The sequence below is a fragment of the Natator depressus genome, chromosome 4 (genome assembly GCF_965152275.1).
Source record: "Natator depressus isolate rNatDep1 chromosome 4, rNatDep2.hap1, whole genome shotgun sequence".
In the NCBI taxonomy this organism is placed as follows: domain Eukaryota; kingdom Metazoa; phylum Chordata; order Testudines; family Cheloniidae; genus Natator; species Natator depressus.
The window spans coordinates 133540670-133563261 of NC_134237.1; the positions used below are offsets into that span (position 1 = coordinate 133540670).

A 22592-nucleotide genomic window follows, 5' to 3' on the forward strand; every position below is an offset into this window, starting at 1 on the left:
CCCTAGTGACATCATGGACCTTGGCAATTGTTAGCAATGCATTTGCTATAGAGACCTATCGGAATAGGGTCAAAGCCTGGTTTCACTGAAGTCAACGGCAAGCCTCCTACTGACTTCATTGGATTAGGCTGTCAGACAAGTATCATGGAGATAGGATACTGTGACGTGCTGAACTGCACGGTTCTTCTGATCCCAAGAGCTTTGCTCTGTTAGCCAATGTGGCTAAAATGCCCTGAAAAACCCTGTCACTTTGCACTGTTTTGCTGCATGAACTGATAGGGGGGTGGGGGAACAAATGCACAGGGCAGGGGAGTTGATGATAGTGGAAGGGATGGCAGCATATAGAGAAGTAACAGTCACGGCAGATTCCAAAAGGGCCACTGGGCCCTTCCTAGCTGTACCAGGAGAAACTGATGTAGCATCATCAACAGTATAACAATGTACACCCACGGTTAGTTTACTTACAGAGCACTGAGGAAGAGAGTAAGGGGGGGGGGGGGTTTGGTGCATTCACACCTCTGGTGAAAAAGCACATTATCCTTAGGAAGATCACTGGCAGGAGTAGGTAGTACATGCACAGTAATAAAAATTACTTTTATTGACTTGGTCCCGTGTTAGATCTCAGTGGACTCTATGCGCTCCAGCCTGGATGGAGTCCATGGTTTTTTCTCCTCGGTGTAAGGCGGGCTGGTGGCCTTGGTGGTCATCTCATTCACCTTGTGCTCCAGGAGCTGGTTCTTCTGGTACATCTCCACGTAGTTCAGCTGTAGCTGCTTCTGGTATTTGATCACCTTCTCCTTCTCCTCCTGCCACGTGCGCCGCTCCTCCTCAAAGTCCATCACCTGCTGCTCCCGCTGCTGGCGCTCCAGCTTCAGCTCCGTCTGGAGCCGCTCCACCTCCTTCTTCAGGGCAATGACACTGTCCTCGTTCTGGCGCTTCATCTTGGCCTCATCGCTCTCACAGGCCAAGGGGTCCCTTAGTTTCTCGGTGAGCTCTGCATTGAAATGGCCATGGTGCCCCATGCTGGCCAGCGTCTGCTTCAGGCCAGAGACCTCCAGCTCACAGTGGTTGAGTTTTTCCCTTAGCATCTGCACCTCATTCATCTTTCTCTGCAGCTCATTCTCGCAGATCTCCAGGTTGACAGTCTTGGAGCTGTAGGAGTCTTTCAGGGTGGTGATCTGCTCCTCCTTCTCTCTCAGGAAGTTCTTACCTTCTTTGAGCTGAGTCCGCAGCCCCACTATCTCATTCAGTTTCTGAGAGACGTCAGCTTGGGAATCCTTCAGTTGTTGCTTGAGTAGTGAGATCTCACCAGCTTTCTGGCACACCTGGAAGAACAAGCAACAGCTATTCACAAGAGCACAACATGTGCAAAAGGCAATTTTCAGTGGCTTATAACTTGGCCAAATCAGAGTGGCTTTTCTTGGGGTGAGCAGGGGGGAACTCCTTGACCCCAGAATTATCCCCCTTCTAAATCTTTTTGTTCCCACTCGAGTGCATGGAGGTGATAGAGCTCTTCAAAAAAACCCAAAGCAATATTAGGGCTCGGGTTGCTTATTTGGGTTGGACATATTCCTGGAGGTTTCATCACATGACATAATATTTAATTAAAGATTAAACTTTAATTCCTGGAGGCTCCAGGAGAATCCTGGAGGGTTGGCAACCCTAATTAGGGCAAATATGTTAACGTTGGGAAAACTACTTCCTTTCGGCAAACGTTGTTCTTGGAAATGGCTGAAACTCACTTATAAAAATGAAGTCAGCCTGAGGCAGAGACCAGGAATGGAAAATTTCAGCCTGAACTGTTAAAATTTGGTAAACGTGTCAGCAACTGAAAACTGGGTCTGATAATGGAAAGGGTTAGGAAGCCTTAACTACAGGCATCACTGCCAATTCTCTCTCTCATAAATTAAAAAACAAAGCATATGAGCTGTGAATTCAAGGGTTTGTTTAAACACAGAAGTTCCGCCAGTTTAGTTGAAATCGGTTTAAAAACTGATTTACTTACAGTGGTGCAAACTATGTGGACACCCATCAGTTTAAACCTGACATACATCAGCTTAGCTGCCACCTACCAGCTGAACCAATATAAACCAGATTGAACCCAACTAAAGAGAGTGCATGTACAAAGTTGCGTCGGTTTAACTAAAATCGGTTTAAGAAGAGGTCACAGCTTTAGTTAATCCAGAGCAACTTGGTATGTGGACGAAGCCTTGGCTGTATTACCACATGCCATAGAACAGATCAGAAGAAGCCTCCAAATCTGGATGTAACAAGGATAATAATAATTTGCACCAGTTATTGAGGGTGGTTGTGCCATTCTCACAACCTCTCCGCCACCAACGGAAGTAAGGTAAAAGACGTTGACAGAGATAAAAGGCAAATGGGCACAATGGGAACCCCCATTTCTTTTCCCACCAGTTCATGCACTTCTAAAATCAGAGGACCCCAAAATGCTTCATGAACCCTAGCTCAAAACATCCCCACGGTATTACCGTCCCACTGGGGAAAACAAGGTGCAAAGAGAGGTTCTATGACTTAAGAGTAGGCAGGCTGGGAAGAGAACCCAGTAGGCTGGTGTCCCACTGTTCTGCTGTGGCCACAAGTACAACACATCTACTAATCTTTGGTGGTTAGCAATTATTTATTCATGCCCAGATTGCTAACGTCTTTGGGCAAGGTGTCCTTCAGTCCATTCTACAAGGAGGATTTTATCTGAGTTTGTTGTACTCGACTAACTAAATGTTTTGCTGCTAGGGCCTTGATCCAGCAAAGCACTTGATCATGTATTTAGCTTTAGGCATGTCAGAAGCCCCCCTGAAATTAGTGTTCCGGTGCTTTGGTGGATTGGGATCTGTGTTAACGCGGACTGATGCTTTCGCTCCCCAGACACCGGTATAACTAATGTAATGCTGTTATTTTTCTGGGCCCTTACCTCCCACTTGGTTTCTTCAATCTTGGGAAGAAACTCCGCCTGTTCTTTCTTGAAAGCCACAAATTTTTTCTCCAGCTCTTCTCGCTGTTGGAGAAGTTGCCCCACATCATCCTGGAGCTTTTTTTTCTCTTGCTGGAGCTTGAAGATCTGGAGCTGCAAGGCCTGTTGAGCCCTCTGGGCCTTCTTGGAGACCTGCTGCAGTTTATTTGCATAATTTTGCCTGAGGTCCTCCATTTCACGCTCCCAGATTTTTTGCTTCTCCTCAAACACTTGGAAGATGGCAGCCTCGCTTTTGTCCAGGTTTCTTCTCATCTGCAGGACCTCCTGCTCCTTCTCCCACAGCCTGTCCTCCAGGTCCTGGATAACGTCATCTGTCGAGGGTGAGTGGAAAGGCATTGTTTCGTTCAGATGGTTGAGTCTATTGAAAGAAGAAGTACTCTTGCTTGAAGACCGTCCACTGTCTGAGGTAGATATTCCATTGTATCCCACTGTGTTCTTATCTACATAGGTTGTGCCAATGCGGTTTATGTGACTAGTTGAAGCACTCATTGGGCCAACGTGCTGACTGTAGCCCGTCCCGTAAGTGGGCAAGCTCGTCAAAGAGTTACGGCCAGAATCAGAAAGACCTCCCACTTGGTTTGTAGTCCTATTAAGGCTGGTCTTCTCCAGTCCGCTTTTGCCAGCAGACGGGCTATTGCTGTTGGTGTGATTCAAGCTCTTTCTGTTCTCGGTTATTCCATTGTTCTGCGGCGGGCAGAGATTCTGCATGGAATGGAAGTTTTTAGGAACTACTGGTTTAAAGGCTGAAGGTCTAACTAAGGGCTCATTGCTCTGCAAAGGAAAAAAGAATCACACATCAAACGTAGCCAGGAGGCTTTGTAACAATACACAAAAGATCACGGGCCGGATCCAGAACTGGGGTAAATCAGTGTAACTCTATAGGCTTCGTTAGAGTCAATGGAGCAACACTGACTTACCCCAGCTAAGAATCAGACCTCATGGTTTTCTACTGCTCAACTTTGAAAGACACTGTAGATGTTTTGATTTCATATTTGATGGACATCATGAGTAACTCCTGCCAGTGCTGAGCTCAAAGCACTCCACTCCCCCTCTCAATCTCTCTTGTTCTGTGACTGAACTGAATCAGGATTTATTCCAAGATCCTACCATTATCCTTTTACGCTCTATTCAGGTGATCACCATTTTCTTCTCTGTAAGAGAAAAAGGTGTCATCCTCCCATGGGTTGGAGTTGTTTAACAGCCCAGATAGAAATCGCTCTTTGTTGAGAGTTATCTTCAAGTTCCATGGTGCTATTTGTTGAGTCAGACTATGTTTTGAAAGACTTTTCTTTAGTCAATAAGGGTGTGTTTTTAAAAGGAATATACCCCCTTTTATTGAAAACTAAAGTAAGCCCTTGGACTAGTATGGAAAAAACGTTAGTGATGGCAATTATTTGCTCTGATAAAGTCCAATCCAAAGCTCAGTGAAATTAATGGAAAAGGAGGACTTGTGGCACCTTAGAGACTAACAAATTTATTTGAGCATAAGCTTTTGTGAGCTACAGCTCCCTTCATCGGAGGCATTCAGTGGAAAATACAGTGGGGAGATTTATATACATAGAGAACATGAATCAATGGGTGTTACCATACACACTCTAAAGAGAGTGATCACTTAAGGTGAGCTATAACCAGCAGGAGAGGGGGAGGGAAAAAACTTTTTGTCGTGACAATCAAGGTGGGCCATTTCCAGCAGTTGACAAGAATGTCTGAGGAACAGTGGGGGGTGTGTGGGGGAAATAAACAAGGGGAAATAGTTTTACTTCGTGTAATGACACATCCACTCCCAGTCTCTTTTCAAGCCGAAGTTAATTGTATCCAGTTTGCAAATTAATTCCAATTCAGCAGTCTCTCGTTGGAGTCTGTTTTTGAAGTTTTTTTGTGAAGAATTGCAACTTTTAGGTCTGTAATCAAGTGATCGAAGAGATTGAAGTGTTCTCCAACTGGTTTTTGAATGTTATAATTCTTGACGTCTGATTTGTGTCCATTTATTCTTTTATGTAGAGACGTCCAGTTTGACCAATGTACATGGCAGAGGGGCATTGCTGGCACATGATGGCATATATCACATTGGTAGATGTGCAGGTGAACGAGCCTCTGATAGCGTGGCTGATGTGATTAGGCCCTATGATGGTGTCCCCTGAATAGATATGTGGACACAGTTGGCAACGGGCTTTGTTGCAAGGATAGGTTCCTGGGTTAGTGGTTCTGTTGTGTGGTGTGTGGTTGCTGGTGAGTATTTGCTTCAGGTGGGGGGCTGTCTGTAAGCAAGGACTGGCCTGTCTCCCAAGATCTGTGAGAGTGATGGGTCGTCCTTCAGGATAGGTTGTAGATCCTTGATGATGCGTTGGAGAGGTTTTAGTTGGGGGCTGAAGGTGATGGCTAGTGGCGTTCTGTTATTTTCTTTGTTGGGCCTGTCCTGTAGTAGGTGACTTCTGGGTACTCTTCTGGCTTTGTCAATCTGTTTCTTCACTTCAGCAGGTGGGTATTGTAGTTGTAAGAACGCTTGATAGAGATCTTGTAGATGTTTGTCTCTGTCTGAGGGGTTGGAGCAAACGCGGTTGTATCGTAGAGCTTGGCTGTAGACAATGGATCGTGTGGTGTGGTCTGGATGAAAGCTGGAGGCATGTAGGTCGGAATAGCAGTCAGTAATTTTCCGGTATAGGATGGTGTTTATGTGACCATTGCTTATTAGCACCAAAGTGTCCAGGAAGTGGATCTCTTGTGTGGACCGGTCCAGGCTGAGGTTGATGGTGGGATGGAAATTGTTGAAATCATGGTGGAATTCCTCAAGGGCTTCTTTTCCATGGGTCCGGATGATGAAGATACCATCAATGTAGCACAAGTAGAGTAGGGGCATTAGGGGACGAGAGCTGAGGAAGCGTTGTTCTAAGTCAGCCGTAAAAATGTTGGCATACTGTGGGGCCATGCGGGTACCCATAGCAGTGAGACTAGGAGTGGATGGGTCATTACACAAAGTAAAACTATTTCCCCTTGTTTATTCCCCCGCCCCACTGTTCCTCAGACGTTCTTGTTAACTGCTGGAAATGGCCCACCTTGATTATCACTACAAAAAGTCTCCCACCCCCGCTCTCCTGCTGGTAATAGCTCACCTTAAGTGTTCACTCTCGTTACAGTGTGTATGGTAACACCCATTGTTTCATGTTGTCTATGTATATAAATCTCCCCACTGTATTTTCCACTGAATGCATCCGATGAAGTGAGCTGTAGCTCATGAAACCTTATGCTCAAACAAATTTGTTAGTCTCTAAGGTGCCACGAGTCCTCCTTTTCTTTTTGTGAATACAGACTAACACGGCTGCTACTCTGAAACCTGAAATTAATGGGAGTCTTTCAACTGACTTCAATAAGCTTTGGACTGGACCCACATAGAGCCTTTCACTGGAGCATCTCAAAATACTTCAAGTATCAGTTCAGCATAGCAAGGTGAAGGGACTTGTCTGGGGTTTCACAGCCAGGCCTGATCCATAAGAGTCTAGCTTCCCTGTTGCCACTAGCCAACTCTTTTTACATGGAGGCGTACATCTGTGACACCTGCACAGGCTCCTAAGTGCCTAAATCCCTTTTGAAAATATTTCAGCTCCTAACTCACAGAGACATTGCAATGCTAAGAACGCCTAAATACCTTTAAAAATCTGGACCTAACTCTGACTTGGGTAGCCTAGCAGTGAAAGACTCATTACCAATCCCACGAAGTCCCAGAAGGTAGAGTTTTACTCTGCTTAGCCTCCTGAGACCACTGAGAATTACAGACCAAGACCTGTCCTGTTCTCTCTGCTTCACTCTCTGGATTTGCATCACTGGACTTACGCCCTGCAAGCGTCACAGGGCACCAAGGTATATCGGAATCTTACCTGGTCCAATTTGCCAGAGACTGGCAATATCTTTGGTGGATTACTGGGTTCTCTGTACTGGGGAGGAGGTGGCAGGTTTTTCTCGTTGTTGGTGGTAACATTCCCACAAATGTCTGTCTTCATCTTCTCACTCTTGCGCAGGTCCCCATTGATGTAGAGGGAGTTGGAGATCTTCTCTGACTTGTAGGTCTTCTCCTCCCCAGAGTAACGGTTAGAGATCTCCCGCGTGGAATAGCCATTCCGTGAGCCATCAGCCTGCCTGCTGCTGCTCTGAGTCCTGGTTCCCACGCTCTTCATCGCAAACTCTTGCTCATTGGCGACTCCGCTGCCCACGCTTCCCATAGTGTTTTGGGAGGCAGATTCAGAGGGCCTGGAGGCAAACGAGTGGAAGGTGTCCTGGCTCTGGTAGCTTGGGTCACTAAGAGCAGACACGGTCTCTAACTTGGCCATGGCAACTCAGAGGTGAAGTTGAGGCATGAGTCAGTGGCACTGAAAGAGAGGAAAAGGAGAGAGTTACTGGATTGCCTTTATTTACTATTTACCCTTTGCTGAACACTGAACACAGAGGAGCAAATGTGTCTCTGAGCACTTGGGCTGTGTGCGCTGGGGCAGGAATACTCCCCTCCCAGCCCGCAGAGCAGGACAGCTACTGGTCTGCACCTGCTCCTGTGACTGTGTTAACTCCCATGGCGGTTGAGACCCTGCTTCTCCTGTGGGAAGCAATGGCTGGTGGATTCCGCTAGCAGCAGATCCACTGACTCTGCTCCTCCCCTAATCTGCCCCTGCCCAGTTCTGTGTGCCTCTATGGGCAAGAGCATGCAGGAAGCCCTGCTGCATAGGCTCCCCAAATCCTGTCTGTCCCCATGCAGCAGAATTGCTCTGGTTCCTCTCCATCTGGGGATCTTGAGGTCTGTGCTCACCGGAGCTGGAGGAGCAGGACGTGTGCTGTAGCAGGTATGTGTTGCAGCGCTGCCCAACAGCAGTCTACTGGGGTCTGATAGGTTTAAGGTGACCCAGCTACCGAGTCACTGCTGCAATACTCTCAGGTCAAAATAACAGTCACTGGGGATGGAACATTCCTCCATGGAGGTCCCACCTGGTCCATCACAGGGCTTGGGTGGAATTGTTCCCTCCAGTACATTTTCCAGTATGGTTTGAAATGTCCTAAGCAATGGAACTTCCACCACCTCCCTGGAGAGACTAAACGTGAGCTGTAGGAGGCTGTGGAATAAAAAGCTTTCCCCCCATGACAGTCATACTAAAATTTTCCTTTACAGATTTTTACTCTCTTTTTCCCTAAACAATCTCCCTTTGATGACCCTAAACAAGCCCTGTCCCCTTTGGCTATTTACCCTTCATACGCTTGCAGATGCTTATCTTGTTCCTCCTCGTTATTGCTGAAGCCAAGCTATTGGTATTTAATTCTTTCTCTTTCCTCCTATGTCGGTTTCTCCAGCCTGGTAAACATTTGTGTGGCTTTCCTCTGAATTCCCTCATATGTACCAGCATCAAATGTAGCCAGAGTGTTTTAGGTGTGGATGCACCAGTCCTGAACCTCCAGCCCCAGGAGTCCATCTCCATCCTCTCTTCAATGCAGGCATCTCACTTGGAACATCTTCATACTAAGTGATTGGCCAAAGAGGTGACCTCATGGCTGCATCCCAGGTCACAGGGGAGAATTCTTTAAATCAAGGCTTTGAGCCTCTGGAGTGATAAACTATGGCCTGTGTTTTCAAAAACAAATAGTGATTTTGGATCCCTCATTTTTTGGGTCCTCAACATGAGAGATATTAAATGGGCTAGGTTTTCAGAGGGCAGTTGGTCAGCACTTTATGGAAATCAGGCCCTCTTTAAAAGTGTCTCAAATTGGGTACCCAAAATCACTAGTCATTTGAAACTTAGGTTTATGACCTTTATTGATCACGTCTGCACTACACAAGCACCCAAAGTATGCTAACTAAGTTCCCAACGTTCTGCCCCACCATGCACGGGGTGTGTGTGTGTGTATGTGTGTGTGTGTGTGTGTGTTGGTGTAAAGATTAGGATGTACTTTTTATCCTAAATCTCTGGTTATGGTCCTCGTCAGACATCTAGATGTGCACCCCAAGGACATTGCAACCCATACTCAACCAGATCCTGAAGACATGGCCAACCCATAAAATACAAAGCCCTAGAATAGGTCACTCTAGATTTTGTCTGAATAGGGTTTCTGGGAGGATGACAATTTTTTTTTTTTTCACTGAATGCATCCGATGAAGTGAGCTGTAGCTCACAAAAGCTTATGCTCAAATGAATTTGTTAGTCTCTAAGGTGTCACAAGTCCTCCTTTTCTTTTTGCGAATACAGACTAACACGGCTGCTACTCTGAAAAATGTTATACTTGATGACAACACCAGGTTTTCTATTCATTTCAATCACTAGTTAATTCAATAATGTTTAACTTAATCCAGCACCTCATCAGTATGAAATCATTTCTATTAAAAAAACTGAAATTCCTTTATTTTGATCACCCTACTGGTTATTACTGGAGAATCTGATCCAATACTAGCTATGGGCGTTGTTTATTAGAAGAGAAGGCCAATATTCTGAATGCAAGGGAAGAAGAAAAATCACAAGGAAGAGCCGTGTGACAATAATCTGGGCCTGGAGATCCCACCCTGGAGATCCTCAATGGAAAGTGACATGTGCATCTGATCTGTTCATAGCAGCTCGGACACAAAGGGTCAGACCATGCTGGGAGTCTCAGTGGGAGGTTTCATTCGCCCAGGGTGTCATTGCGAGGTTAGCCCTCCCCCAAGCAAAATAGGACAATTGGTTTTATTTACTTTGGCGAGCCAGCTTAGGTCTAAAGGTCGGCTCCGATACAGCAACTCCTACGCTCCCAAGTGTCCCCTGTTATCACAGCATACTCACGGCTCTGGTTATTTGCACTAAAAATGGAATGGAAAAATAAAAGATTACAATGAGGTCCATGACTTTTGACTTTTCTTTTATTCAGCTGCATTTCTAGAGACTTTGCCCTTTGCGTTGCCACCACCCTCCCTGGGTTCTGCTCTGAAAAGGTGACCTGATCAAACTGCAGCCCTGCAAGTTACACCACCTTGGGCTTGATCCTGCCTAGGGCAGGTGAGCAGAACTGTGCACCGAAGCACAGGAGAAAAACTGATGAGCTGGGCAGGGGACCCATATCACATATTAATGAGATTGGTGCCGGGTGGCTGTCAAATCATGAGGCAAGGGCTTAGCGAAAAGCTTGATGCTCAAATCCCTGTCTTCACCCACACCCTGCCCATATTTTAACCCTGTGCTCTTGAGAGTAAAGGTACGAAGGCATGCGGGGATTCCAACCTGGGGTTCTGGTTCAGGCCTGTCTCTCATTGTGTCCTGTTAGAAAAAGTTTCAGGTCTTCCCTGTAAATAATCTCACCCTGATAGCTTTGAGCAAATAAAAGATCCCCAGCTCCTATACAGAAATCCAGTCTGACATTACAACAGGCAGAATATATTTCAAACAGAAAACCCTGGACAGGGGAGGTGACACACAGTTAGCGGTAGAACTCCCACCCCTCAATGCGACTGCAAAGCAGTGAGGTGCTGTCACTTTTCACCCAATGCACAGTCAACCTGTGGAACTCCTTGCCAGAGGATATTGTGAAGGCCAAGACTATAACAGGGTTCAAAAAAGAACTAGATAAGTCATGGAGGTTGGGTCCATCAATGGCTATCAACCAGGATGGGCAGGGATGGTGTCCCTAGCCTTTGTTTGCCAGAAGCTGGGAATGGGCGACAGAGGATGGATCACTTGATGATTCCCTGTTCTGTTCATTCCCTCTGGGGCAGCTGGCACTGGCCGCTGTCGGAAGACAGGAGACTGGGCTAGATGGACCTTTGGTCTGACCCCAGTATGGCTGTTCTCATGTTACCAAAGGCTATGACTAAAATGTAGCCCCTAGTACTCCTGGTCTGCCAGGAGCACTTGTGCTGCAGAGAAGAAGGGCGAAGGACTGAAGAAAGTGTTCATTAATCAAGAAAGCAAGCCTGGTCAGAGATGCTTCTATGAAGTGCCACTTGCTGGAAATCTTAGTGCTTCATTCTAGAAGAACATCCCAGCTCTATCAACAGTTTAGGCCAGGGGTTCATCTTGTGCCACTTGAAATGCACCCAAGACCGAAGCACCCCAGGGAATCCTCCCAGGGAAATCATTATTTTAACATATCAGATAATGGTACAAGCTAGTCTAGGGGTTCTCAAACTTTTTCTTGCTGAGACCCCCTTCAACATGCTATAAAAATGCCAGGGCCCAGTGGGAGCGGGGGCTGGGAACTCAGGGCTGGGGGACCCTTGGGCATAGGCATAGTTCTACTTCTATTGCGGGGGGAGGGGCAAGAGCTGGCAGAGCTCAAGCCAGACCCGCCCAGCGGGGATCCAGGGAGGGAGCGCCACCTCCACCCCCTGACTCACTCAGGAGGCCACTGAGCATGTCTGGGCTGTGGGGGGAACGCAACCAAAAAATATAACTCAAAGGGGGGACTCAGTTCAAAAAGTTTGAAAACCACTCAGGGTGCAGGCAGAGAGTAGCTAGGGGCTGTGTGCAGGCCGGGAAGTAACTCAGGGTGCAGGGAGGGGGTAGCTGGGGCTGTGTATGGGTGGGGGGGGTACCAGTGCTGCTTTGGCTTTGGGGAGGTTTGCCAGCTTCAGCCCCACACAACTCCTGGCTTCGGGGGCTTGAGGGGGTGCTGGTATCAGCCCTGCGCTGCTCCCGGCTGGGGTGTGGGGGGGCTGCCGGCTTTAGCCCCACATAGCTCCTGGCTGGGGCTGCCAGCTTTAGCCCTGCGCCGCTCCTGGCATCAGCGCCGGGGCTCAGGGCCAGCTGTGGGGCTCCGCAGCCCCCCTGAAAGGGCTTGCAGACCCCCCAGGGGGCCACGGACCCCTGATTGAGAACCGCTGATCTAGTTCACTGGAAAGGCAAAACACTTGCTCTGAGCCCCCAGGGACAAGTCATTTCTGGCAGGGAAGGCGTAGCAGTATTCAGAGAAGGCATGACTCCAGCAGAAGCAGGGAGCTCACCCCAAACCTCAATCCGTGAGGGTGCCCCTTGCTAGGACTATGCCACCACTGAGCCCTCCAGCCCATCACTGTTACAAATCAAATTATACAGAGTCACTTTTTAACAGAGTGAAATAAATTAGCACTCGGATGAGCCAGTCCGGTCCCTGGCACTTCTGTAACAGAAAGGCAATGACAAGAAGGTGGATATGCAGAAAATAATAGCCATAAAATGAGTACTGGGCTGAAGGGTCTGGTCGAGCAGGAAAGATTAAGTTTATTGTGGGTTGCCTAGCTAAGAGACCATCCCTTATGGACAAAGCCTACAGAAGTGAATAGAGAAGGATACCCTCATTATCAGTGTTTAAACAAGCCTACATGAGTCTATAGTAGGGATAGAACACTCTAGGGATTTCAGAGTTATGTCTCCAGAACCCTATTGGTTTAATCTCCACTAAATCCAATGGAATTTTTTCCATAAAAGCACTAAGGAGGGGTGTGAGCAGATGTAATTTCCAACCTGCTCTAAACCAGTGTCCACACACTGAGAAGACTCAAAGCTCACCCCCTTTCTTGGGTTTGTATTTAACAACAAAAAATTAACAATGATATAACAAACTTCTGCTCAAACCTTCTACCCAGGCTTGGCTGCTCCTATGGGTCCTCCCTCAGGACTGCTGAGCCCACACCCTAAATTCTCTCTCTTTAGGCAGCCAATCCTATTTCTTTAATATCTGGGCAAGGTAGTAAGTCGCTGGCTTCAAGGAGACAGCAGAACCCGCACAGGAAAACACTGGTACAAGGGTTGGGGGGAGTATAACAGCTGCAATACGCACATATGTTTGAAGGGTGTAAACTCCAAAGAGCAAGCAGTTATTTAGGGAAACAGAAGTTGGTATTCAGTGTAATGGGATGAAACTGAGCTATGGAAAATTTAGACTGAAGAGCAACAAAAACAAAAGAACCAAAAAAGCATCCAAGGAGTGAGGTGTACTTGACTGTGGATCAGCTTCCGAAGGCACACATGGAACTGCCGTTCTTTTGAGACAGGATAGCGCCACGGAACATACACTAGGGAACAGACCTGCACCGGCAGGGAGAGAGACCTTGTGATCTACTGTCACAGGGCTTCTCCATTCCAGGGTGGGATTTTCACATGCAAGCTGCTCAGCACTGGTCTAACCCTGCTTCCACTGAAGTCAATGGGAGTTTCCCCTGCCTGAGCTAGATATTGGTGCAGGGAGTCTATGTAGCATTTCATTGCCTTTTGTCCATTCACTTTCACACCGATAGCACTAAGGATTAGGGCCTCTCTTTTTCCCAGCTAGTCACTCTGCTTTTGACCTTGGCTGAAATGGCACCACAGGAGAAACTGTCTGAACAGCACTGGAGTCAGGGTTCTCCCCAGAGCTCCCTGGAGCACACGCTCAGCAATCAGGGAAGGGAGTGCGGGGGGGAGTAGAAGTCAGAGGTGTTTGTAAGTGAGCAGTTGCCCTCATGGCATGCAGTCAGCTCTGCGTTGCTCCGGCCGTGCTAAGGCCAGCACCACATGCGCCCTGAACAGACCTGCAACTCCACGCCAAAATGACAGCGAGAGGCATGTCAGGCGACACGCACCTGGCCGGCGACACTCCAAAGCTCCTCTACTCGCGGCTTGTTCTTTTGCTTGATGAGCCCAGCAGTAGCGAAGTGCCTGCCAAGCCCTGCTGGGAAATAGGGGTTATCAGCTGCTGCTGCAACAAACTCAGACAGATGAGATCATGGCAAAGCGAGACACCGACAAACCACTGCCTCGTTTCTTCCCAGCTTGAGTGCTCAGCTGACTGAGCAAGAAAGAGCTCAGTGGGTTGGTCCAGGGACAGGAGCCCTTACGCCCCGGCGTTGCCAGGGATTTTAAGTGGTGACTGTGGGATGACAGGTTGGTGACCAGTGTCAAATAAGTTGGTAGCCTCAGTCCAGTGCACAGCTGCCCACATCACAAAAGACCTCCAGACTGGTCATAACACTGGTCCCCTTGGCTGTCCCAGTTTAATGACCGAAAGCTGAGGGACTGAGGGTGCAATTAAAAACCCGCGGCTGGCCCGTGCCAGCTGACTTGGGCTAAGAGGCTGTTTAATTGCAGTATAGCCATGCGGGCTCAGGTTGCAGCCCAAGCTCTGGGACCCTCCCACCATACAGGATCTTACAGCCCAGGCTCCAGCCTGAGCCTGAACATCTACTGCAAATCAACAGCCCCTTAGCCGGAGCCCGAGCCCGCTGGGACAGGCCAGCCACGGGTTTTTAATTGCAGTGTAGACAAACTTGAGGTGGCCCTGCCAGTTCAGGGTGGGGACACTTCACGGTTAAGGCACAAAACATTGTATACATGAAATGAAAGAGAGCGCAAGTGTATTCAAGTTTGTCTTCTTTCCCCGTCCGGAACCAGCCATGCCCAGCGTCAGTGAAGAATGCAATGTGTCAGCAGTGAAGAAGATGGGGAGTGCTGGGGACCCTGACCCTGCATTAATGAGAGCACTGCTGTGCAGACATCAACTTGTTCCAGCCCAGAAGCTAGGCTTAAGAGGGATGCCACATGATCATGATGAGGACCACACCTCAGACACTTCCATTCTATGCCCCCTTTTCATCCTGTGTGCTTCTGAGTCCTTTGCAGTGGGGCTAGAGACCTCCTGCTGCTCAGGGCAAATTAGCCTTCACTCAAATGTTCTGGTGTAATCATTGCCCAGGCTGACTTGCTGTAGAACTTGAAAAACCTCTGGATTTAAAAGCATGAGCGTCTACTACTGAAGCTAAGGGTGAGCTGAGGCAGTAGCTGACTTAATATGCAAACTAGATACCATTTAACTTAGGTTTGAATAGAGACTGGGAGTGGCTGGGTCATTACACATATTGAATCTATTTCCCTATGTTAAATATACTCACACTTTCTTGTCAGCTTGTCTAAATGGGCCATCTTGATTATCACTACAAAAGTTTTTTTCTCCTGTTGATAATAGCTCATCTTAATTAATTAGCCTCTTACAGTTTGCATGGCAACTTCCATCTTCTCTGTATGTATGTATATATCTTCTTACTCTATGTACCATTCTATGCATCTGATGAAGTGGACTGTAGCTCACGAAAGCTTATGCTCTAATAAATGTTAGTCTCTAAAGTACCACAAGTACTCCTTTTCTTTTTGCAGATGGGGGGGGGAGGGGAAGGGATAGCTCAGTGGTTTGAGCATTGGCCTGCTAAACCCACCCAGGATTGTGAGTTCAATCCTTGAGGGGGCCTTTTCGGGATCGGGGCACAAATTGGGGATGGGTCTTGCTTTGAGCAGGGGGTTGGGCTAGATGACCTCCTGAGGTCCCTTCCAACCCTGACATTCTATGATTCTATGGTGTAGCCACTAGAAGGGGACAAACAACCACAAAGTGTTAGTGGAGGTTACACTGTTGTGCAACAGTTGCATCCACCTCACTGTGCATCACATAAGGCCTCAAGGAAGAACATGATAGGAACTCCATGACAGAGCTCAGCCTGACAATAAATCCAGCTGGCTCCCAGGCACTGCAGAGACTGGGTTTGTCTCTCTCTCTCTCACCAAGGAAAGTGATGTGTAAAAAAATCAACTGGCTCAAATAAAACTCATCCCATTCTGTGCCTGAGGATTATGCTAATCAGGGAAGACTTTTCATTCAGTTAATTACATGTGTGTTTAGGAGTAATCTTTATTTCAATGACTTTGGAGGATTTTTGGTCTTTATAGGCCACTTGTCCTTTATGGTATCCCAGCTGCCGGTGGCTGATATCACAGAGTGACGGTAAGGTCCCAGTGCTAGGAAAGGGGAGAGAATGTTACAGACTTACATGCAAAGTTCTCTATCAAATGAGCAGGGTTTCGGGGAAGAAATCCAGTTTAGTGTTATCAGCTTTGTAAATTTCATGGTGACATTTACACTGACTTTCTGAGGGCAAGATGAAGTAACCGGAGAGACGCTTTTATCCTTTTTAAAAAAATGGCGTGTCAATTTAGTGCTGGTGAAAGGGACAGACTGTTAACACTCCCCAAGGCAGCTCTCTCGTGCCAGCCAATGTCTAACACAGAGACACTGAAAGCTTGCCCCACACTGCCCTGCAAGGACCACCTTCACAGCCCCAAGGCCCATTCCGGACTTATGAGTCTGGGTACTTATATGGCCCTCTTCCCTGTAGTATCTGAGCCCTGCCCTGGCCTCTTTACCAAGACTGCTAACAGTGTGCGATGGTTTTTGTGATGTGGACACTTGCCCACTGAGAACTGTCCTGAAATCCACCACCTGACCCCCTATAAGCTACCAGTCTGATGGCCACCACTTTTAATTACCACCATCCTGGGCTGGCTTCCAAAAGGCATCAGAGACAAGGGACAGATCCTCAGCTGGTGTAAAAACTGCCCAAGCATTAAGCTGAAGGAGCTACGGCAGCTTACACCAGCTGAGGAGCTAACCCAAAAGGCAGTGGGTCCTCGAAGCAACCTCCTGAGCCAGCCCACCATGGCCATCAACAAAAGAAACCAGGCCCGGCTCAGGCTAAAGCCCAGGAATCAAACAACTGGGGAGCCTTGCCTCCCTAGAGACACCTGGCCTCTCTGCTCCTATAAAACTGCTCTGGGGTGGGGGTGGGGGTCCTCTCTTTACACTGAGTCCAATGGGCAGAGTGCTTGACTCCAAGGGCCTGATTAGGCCTTCAGCCTCCATCCCTACTTTGCATCTCTGCCCTGTCTACCTGGGTGAGGGCTAAACCAAGAGTTAACTCCTTGCCTGCTGGGATTCAGGTAGGAGCTTGACATCTATTTAGAAGCAGCTTTTACATTTGTTTCACACCATAGATCACGGATGGGCAACTGGCGGTCCGGGAGCTGCATCCGGCCCGCCAGATCATTTTATCTGGCCTGCCACAACCCAGCTTGGGGATGGGATCTGGTAGGCCAGGGCCAGGAAGGGAGCAGGGAGGGTTGCCGGGGGGCAGAGGAGGACCTTGCACATGTCATGTAGCGCTGTGGTGAGAGACAAATGGGACAGAGTAGGGAGCTGGGACCAACTCTGAGTGACAGGAGCCCTGGGGTGAATACGGGGTGGGCTTGCTCTCCAACTCATCCCAACCCCTGGACAGGACACAACCCATCAAAGCATTTTAGTGGATTTTGTGGCCTTCTCCCACCTTAAAGCTGCCCATCCTTGCAATAGAGGAAAAGCCACAGGCCTTGTCAACACCTGGGCAGATAGCAGACCGCTGGCCCATAACATGCAGCTGAACGACATCCCTTCAAAGTTACTCTCACCACCACTCTCCGCTCTGCGGGCACCCAGAAAGAAGCCAACATCCCAAGCCCTCACACATAGTGACTGACAGCCAGCCCTCGTTCAGAGCCAGATTCTGTGCCCTTCCTTCGGCAGTTCCACTGACTGCTCCTGGAGTAAAGCGCTATTCACCGAATCGAGCCCTCTGGTTGGAAAACACAAACGCCTACTTCCTGAAACATTTCAAAATAGCCAAGATGTTTTTGCTCTGAAGGGTTTGCCTCCCCCCACCACACCTTTTTTTTTTTTAAATGTGAGTTTTTCTTCTGGAACTTGAATGGAAAACATGAAGACTGGTATCAAAATGGCTACTGATATATTTGTTTACTGAAAAGTCGAGTTTTGGCAAATGCAACATTTTGCAATCTCCGTCGGTAATCTTTTGCATAACAAAATTTGAAAAGGGTATAAAGAGCACACCATTTTCCACAGAGAAATTGAAAAACTTCAAAAACGTTGATGACTGTTTCTGCCCAATATTTTTTTGGGGAAAAAGTAATTTTCTAAGGGTTAAGAAAAAAAAAAAGACCAGCTCTGATTTTAGGCCAGTTTTTACCTCAGTCCTTCCTCAGAGACACTCCCATGAAGAGAAGACTGAGGTTAAAACTAATTACCTCACTCTTTGGCCCTGTTTGGTTGATTTGTCTCCTTTTGGGATTACAGATGAGTGTACAACGGTCCTTCCCAGAGAACACGCTGCTCATTAAATACCGCAACAGATGCTGTTCTTGCAGTGTTCCCTACCTCGCTGGCAAAAAACAGAAACACAGTTTACATGAGGTTCCCAACTTGATTTCTTAAGCAGAGAGGCTCAGATAAGCTTCAGATCAGCCTGTGACTCTTGGGATGGTTACCTCAACTATCCCAAACATTCACACAACACAGCTTTGATGTTAGTCACTGAGGAGAGGATCCATGTGGTCCCACTCTTCTGCTCCAGACTGAAGTGCTGCTGGCTGTGAAAGAAGAGCATGATTGATGCATCCCTGGCCTCCCTTGAGCAGAACAGCATGCCCCTGCGAACTGGGCAGGGACAGGACTAGGAACATGGCACAGATGCACATAGCCCCTTTCCTCCAGAGTCAAGGCTACAGGACCTTTTCTCCTGAATGGATGGAAAACACCCGATTTCTAGGCCTGGTCCTGCAGGGCATAGCACGGAGGTATGAAAAACATCTGGAACGAACCTACCAGCTTGGGGACAGGTGTTTGTCATCTGCACGTCAAACACATCCCTCACTAATGCTTTGGGGCTATGCCAGGCTCTTGTTGTCCAGCAAAACAGAATTTATTTGGCTGTAGCCAGTTCCTAGGGAGCCTGAGCACTGGCCGGCTGGCACCTTCCCTCCGCAGGGCAGCTCCCCAGAGAGAAAGTGGTCACAAAACTTCTCTCTTGGTTGAGCGGAAGGAGGTAAGTTGAGGGTCCCTAGTGCACGTACTCTTGGTCACATTTCATCTACACCCAACGATATGCCATGGGGGCTGCACAAACCCCCAGATACATAGGGACAGCTGCTGTAACCACAAGGTCCGTGACTGATATTACAGCAGAGTCTAGAGGCGATGACTGAGATCAGAGTTGCATTGTGCTAGGCACTGTACGTTCACGCGTTAAGAGACAGGTCTTTGGTGCAGGGACTGACAATTTAAATAGAGAACATGGGCCCAGAGTGGGAGAAGGGAAGCATGCTCATTCCTTTTAACAGATGGGGAATTGAGGCACAGAAATCCCAAAGTCACCCTGGAAGTCTGTGGTAGTGCCAGGAACTGATCCCAAGCCTCCAGAGTCTCAGTCCACTGCCTTTCTACCTTACTCTAGTCTCCTCTCAAAAGCTACTGGCATATAGCTGTTAGCTACATATTTACTGCTTCTATATCAGAACCTTAACCACAAGACCATCCATCCTTCTCTTAGCACTTCTATTATCTTTTTTTATCCCATCTTTAAAACGCTAGATGGCTATTAGAAGCCACTTTTGGAAACGTTGGCCATGATTTTAGGTGCCCAAGTGAGACCCCTTCCCTCCACTAATGCTGCTCTGAACTACGTTGTGCTGAACCCTACAGATTTTAAACAAGAGTAGACAGACATATGCTTTTCTAAAAGATCTGCTCTTGGAATTACTGTGGGGAAATTCTCTGGCCTGTGTTATGCAGGAGGTCAGACTAGATGATCACAATGGTCCCTTCTGGCCTTGGAATCTGTGATTCTATAACCCATAACATTTTGCTTGTCTGTTTAGATTGTCCCTTCTGTCTAATAGGTTTTAAGCTTGGCCAGCTCTGGAACAGACTACCTTCCATTATACCATGATGGCAACCCACATGGCAGCCTGAAATAGTCTGAGTTACCCTACGGTGATGCAGGGGAGACCCAGGTGAGAAGGCATCAGAACATACCAGCCAGAAGTCATCTCAGACTGGGACTCAAGACTAGGCCTGAAGGGCAAAGAAACCTGTTAGCGACCGACCTGTCTCTCTGTAGTATCCCATCCGCAGCATACAACTGGACCAAGCATCGAGGGGGGAAGAGGTTTTCCATTCATTGCAATCCTCCCTTCTGTGTTATGTTTATCTTAACAGCAGGATGCATCCTACAAAAATGACTAAGACAAAAATCAATATTGAACCAGCTCTTCACCCCCTCCCCAAAAAGGGCATTTGGTTACTAAGGGGCTTTAAATGAAAACCTGGATTAAGAGACTTTATGCAAACACAAAAGGAGGACAAGGGAACCTTTCCAGAATGAATGTTGATCTAACTTTCCATTTCCGAGTATTTCAATCTGAACTCTTTTTGTGTGTTTAATAAAAGCTGGAGAGGAATTCCTTTGTCTGGATGGATTATACTGGAGCGGGCTCCCCAGCAAATCCTTTTGCAAAAGTGCACAGACTCCAAATTAACTCTCTAATGTTGTGACAGAAAATATGGCTCTAACAACATCCTACCGGCCCAATATCTAATTAATACAATCACCCTTCTATCTGCCTGGGAATATACTGCATGCCCATCGCTGCAGTAGGAGTGCCTTAAATTCTAAAAGTGGCAAGGAAATATCATCTTGTGGTTAAGATGCTAGATTGGGACTCAGGAGATCTGGGTTCAGTTTCTGGCTCTGCCACAGACTCACTGTGGGGCTGTGGGCAAGTCACTTAATCTCTCTGTGTCTCAGTTTTCTATCTGTGAACTAAGGATGATCAGATTTCTTATTGCCAACCTCTGGTTTATTTAGCACACGAACTCTTTAGGGCAGCAATGGTCTCTCAGTATGTCTTTTTGTGCAGTGCATGGCACAATGGAGCTCCAATCTCAGTTGCAGCTTCTAGGTGCTACAAAAATAACAACAATTATGTTGATTTGATTACTCTTCTATAGTCAGATCTGCTTTAGCCAAATTCGTTTGCAAAGTCTAAAATTATTTGAATTTTTTTAAAAAAGCTTTCAGATAAGCAGTTGAACAGTGAACTAGGCCAGATTATAAAGACCTCACTATTTCTCATCTAATAGGTTAATTGTTAACACTGTAACTACAAACAAATTTGGAAGACATATATAGCCTCTGTGCCATTCCAGCTGCTGAAAGGAATCAACCCGTTGTCTGAGGAATACAAAATTCTAATAACCAGCCCGAAAAATTCAGTGAATTTGCATCAAAACTAAAGCATGGGGTCCCTGTTTGATTTTTATAGAATAGGGTTGTTGTCAAGGGTATTTGAAGGTCAAATATCTGCCCCATTTTAATAATAGTTATAATCAATGGAGAGAGTTCTCTGAGCCCTCATTAGCTAGATTTTTAAAAAAATCAAACATTCTATTACCAATAAACATGCTGGCCACATTTTTGTAGGACCTACATAAACATAATATTTAGTGCTTCCTCTGTTGGTTCTACAGCAGTAATTAAATAGATGACACTATTCCTAGAGAGTTGTTCCGCTTGGAGGAACAATGTCTCATTCTGGCATGATGATGTACTGTAGAAATAAAGGTAAGTGATGTTAAATGAAAAGGGCCATGTTAATTTCAGCTCCATTTGAAACACAGAAGTGGAGGGATGAGGGGGAGATAGATTACTATATGGAAGAGGACAGATTTAGTAGAGAACAAAGAGTCTAGGGCGATATTAACAAATGCTGGAGAGGAAACACAGTTAAAAATCATGAAAAGTAATTTACTCTGTCCCTGCCAAAATGTCCTTAAAAGCCACCATGTAAATCTGAGATCCCTCTTCCCCCAGCACTGTTAGCGGTATCAGTTAGTGGGACCAGACATCAGCCAGTAGAATACTGTTGGACTTGCTTCTGTGTGTCTGTGTGTATAAACTTCCTAGCAGACAGGACACAGACACGAGTCATCAGGTAACCGTACACCAGGGACATGGGGAAGAGAAACTACAACCTCTAGCTCCAACGACGCATGTTCCCAGATTTCAGCTAAAGAAAGAGTCCTGCTCCTATTTCAACGGAATGGGCCCTGATGCGTAGAGGAGCAGCACTACGGTGTGCCATCGAGTAGAGGGAGCACACACACATCCATGCTCCGGGACAGGGTGCACTGGAGTTTAGCTGAAGAGTTAAGCCAAAAGAGTTAAGCCGCTCTGCTATCTCCCGTATTTCGTGGAAGCTCCTTCCTTGCTGGCTGCAGAACTGGGACATTCAGGCCTCATTTCTTTAATGCTCTCAGGTTCTTGTACAGAATGTGACATCTTGACAAATCTCCACTGGATCCACCCAACGTTAATCACACAAGGCTGACATGTACAACAGCTGCAGGTAATGAAGCGACTGCTACTTTACTAGCCTACTGTATGCAGGGATGACAGAGTATCTTGCACTCACTGCATGCCATTCCAGCTGTGCTCATCAGTCATTATTATGGTTAGAGCTGAATCAGAGCAAATCCCAAACGATCATCACTTAAGCTTAGTTACTATAGGCCTGATCCAATGCCCAGTGAAGACTCACACAGATTTCAATAAGCATTGGACCTGGTTCTAAACTGGAGGTGGGGAATAGCTGACTAAGGCAAAACCCCAGATACAACATGCCTCCCCTGAACTTTGGGAGCGTTTGGATCAGAACCTGAACGTGGTGGTTTGGGCCTCGTCTCTGGATTGAAGTGTGGTTCGAGGGAGAGGAAATTCTTTCATCAACAGAATTCTTTACTAAAATTCCAATCAGTTAAATCCATGCCAACCCCCAGGGGAAGGCAATGGGTTGCACAGGTGTCACTAAAGACATACTCTGAAAGCTTCACGTGACCTGTAGAACCTTTACAACTAGTAATGCTGCATGAGAAGTAAAGTTTCATAGAGTTTAAGGCCAGAAAGGACCATAAAATCATCTAGTCTGACCTGTGT

General features: G+C 47.0%; 1 protein-coding gene across 6 annotated transcripts in view; it reads right to left on the reverse strand.

Moving 5' to 3' along the window:
- Positions 1 to 495: 495 nt before the first annotated feature.
- LZTS3 (leucine zipper tumor suppressor family member 3) overlaps positions 496 to 22592 on the reverse strand; it is a 134253-nt gene continuing 112156 nt past the window's right edge. For 4 of the 6 annotated variants that reach the window (XM_074951924.1, XM_074951928.1, XM_074951929.1 and 1 more), the window contains 3 exons: positions 6865 to 7353; positions 2933 to 3763; positions 496 to 1325 (listed from right to left, as the gene is read on the reverse strand). In XM_074951924.1, coding sequence (XP_074808025.1) covers positions 615 to 1325; positions 2933 to 3763; positions 6865 to 7314 — 1992 coding nt within the window. In that variant the 5' untranslated portion in view covers positions 7315 to 7353 and the 3' untranslated portion in view covers positions 496 to 614. Of the gene's footprint in view, positions 1326 to 2932; positions 3764 to 6864; positions 7354 to 9689; positions 9795 to 22592 lie in introns of all 6 variants that reach the window. The other 2 variants (XM_074951926.1, XM_074951925.1) reach the window with 1 other exon arrangement.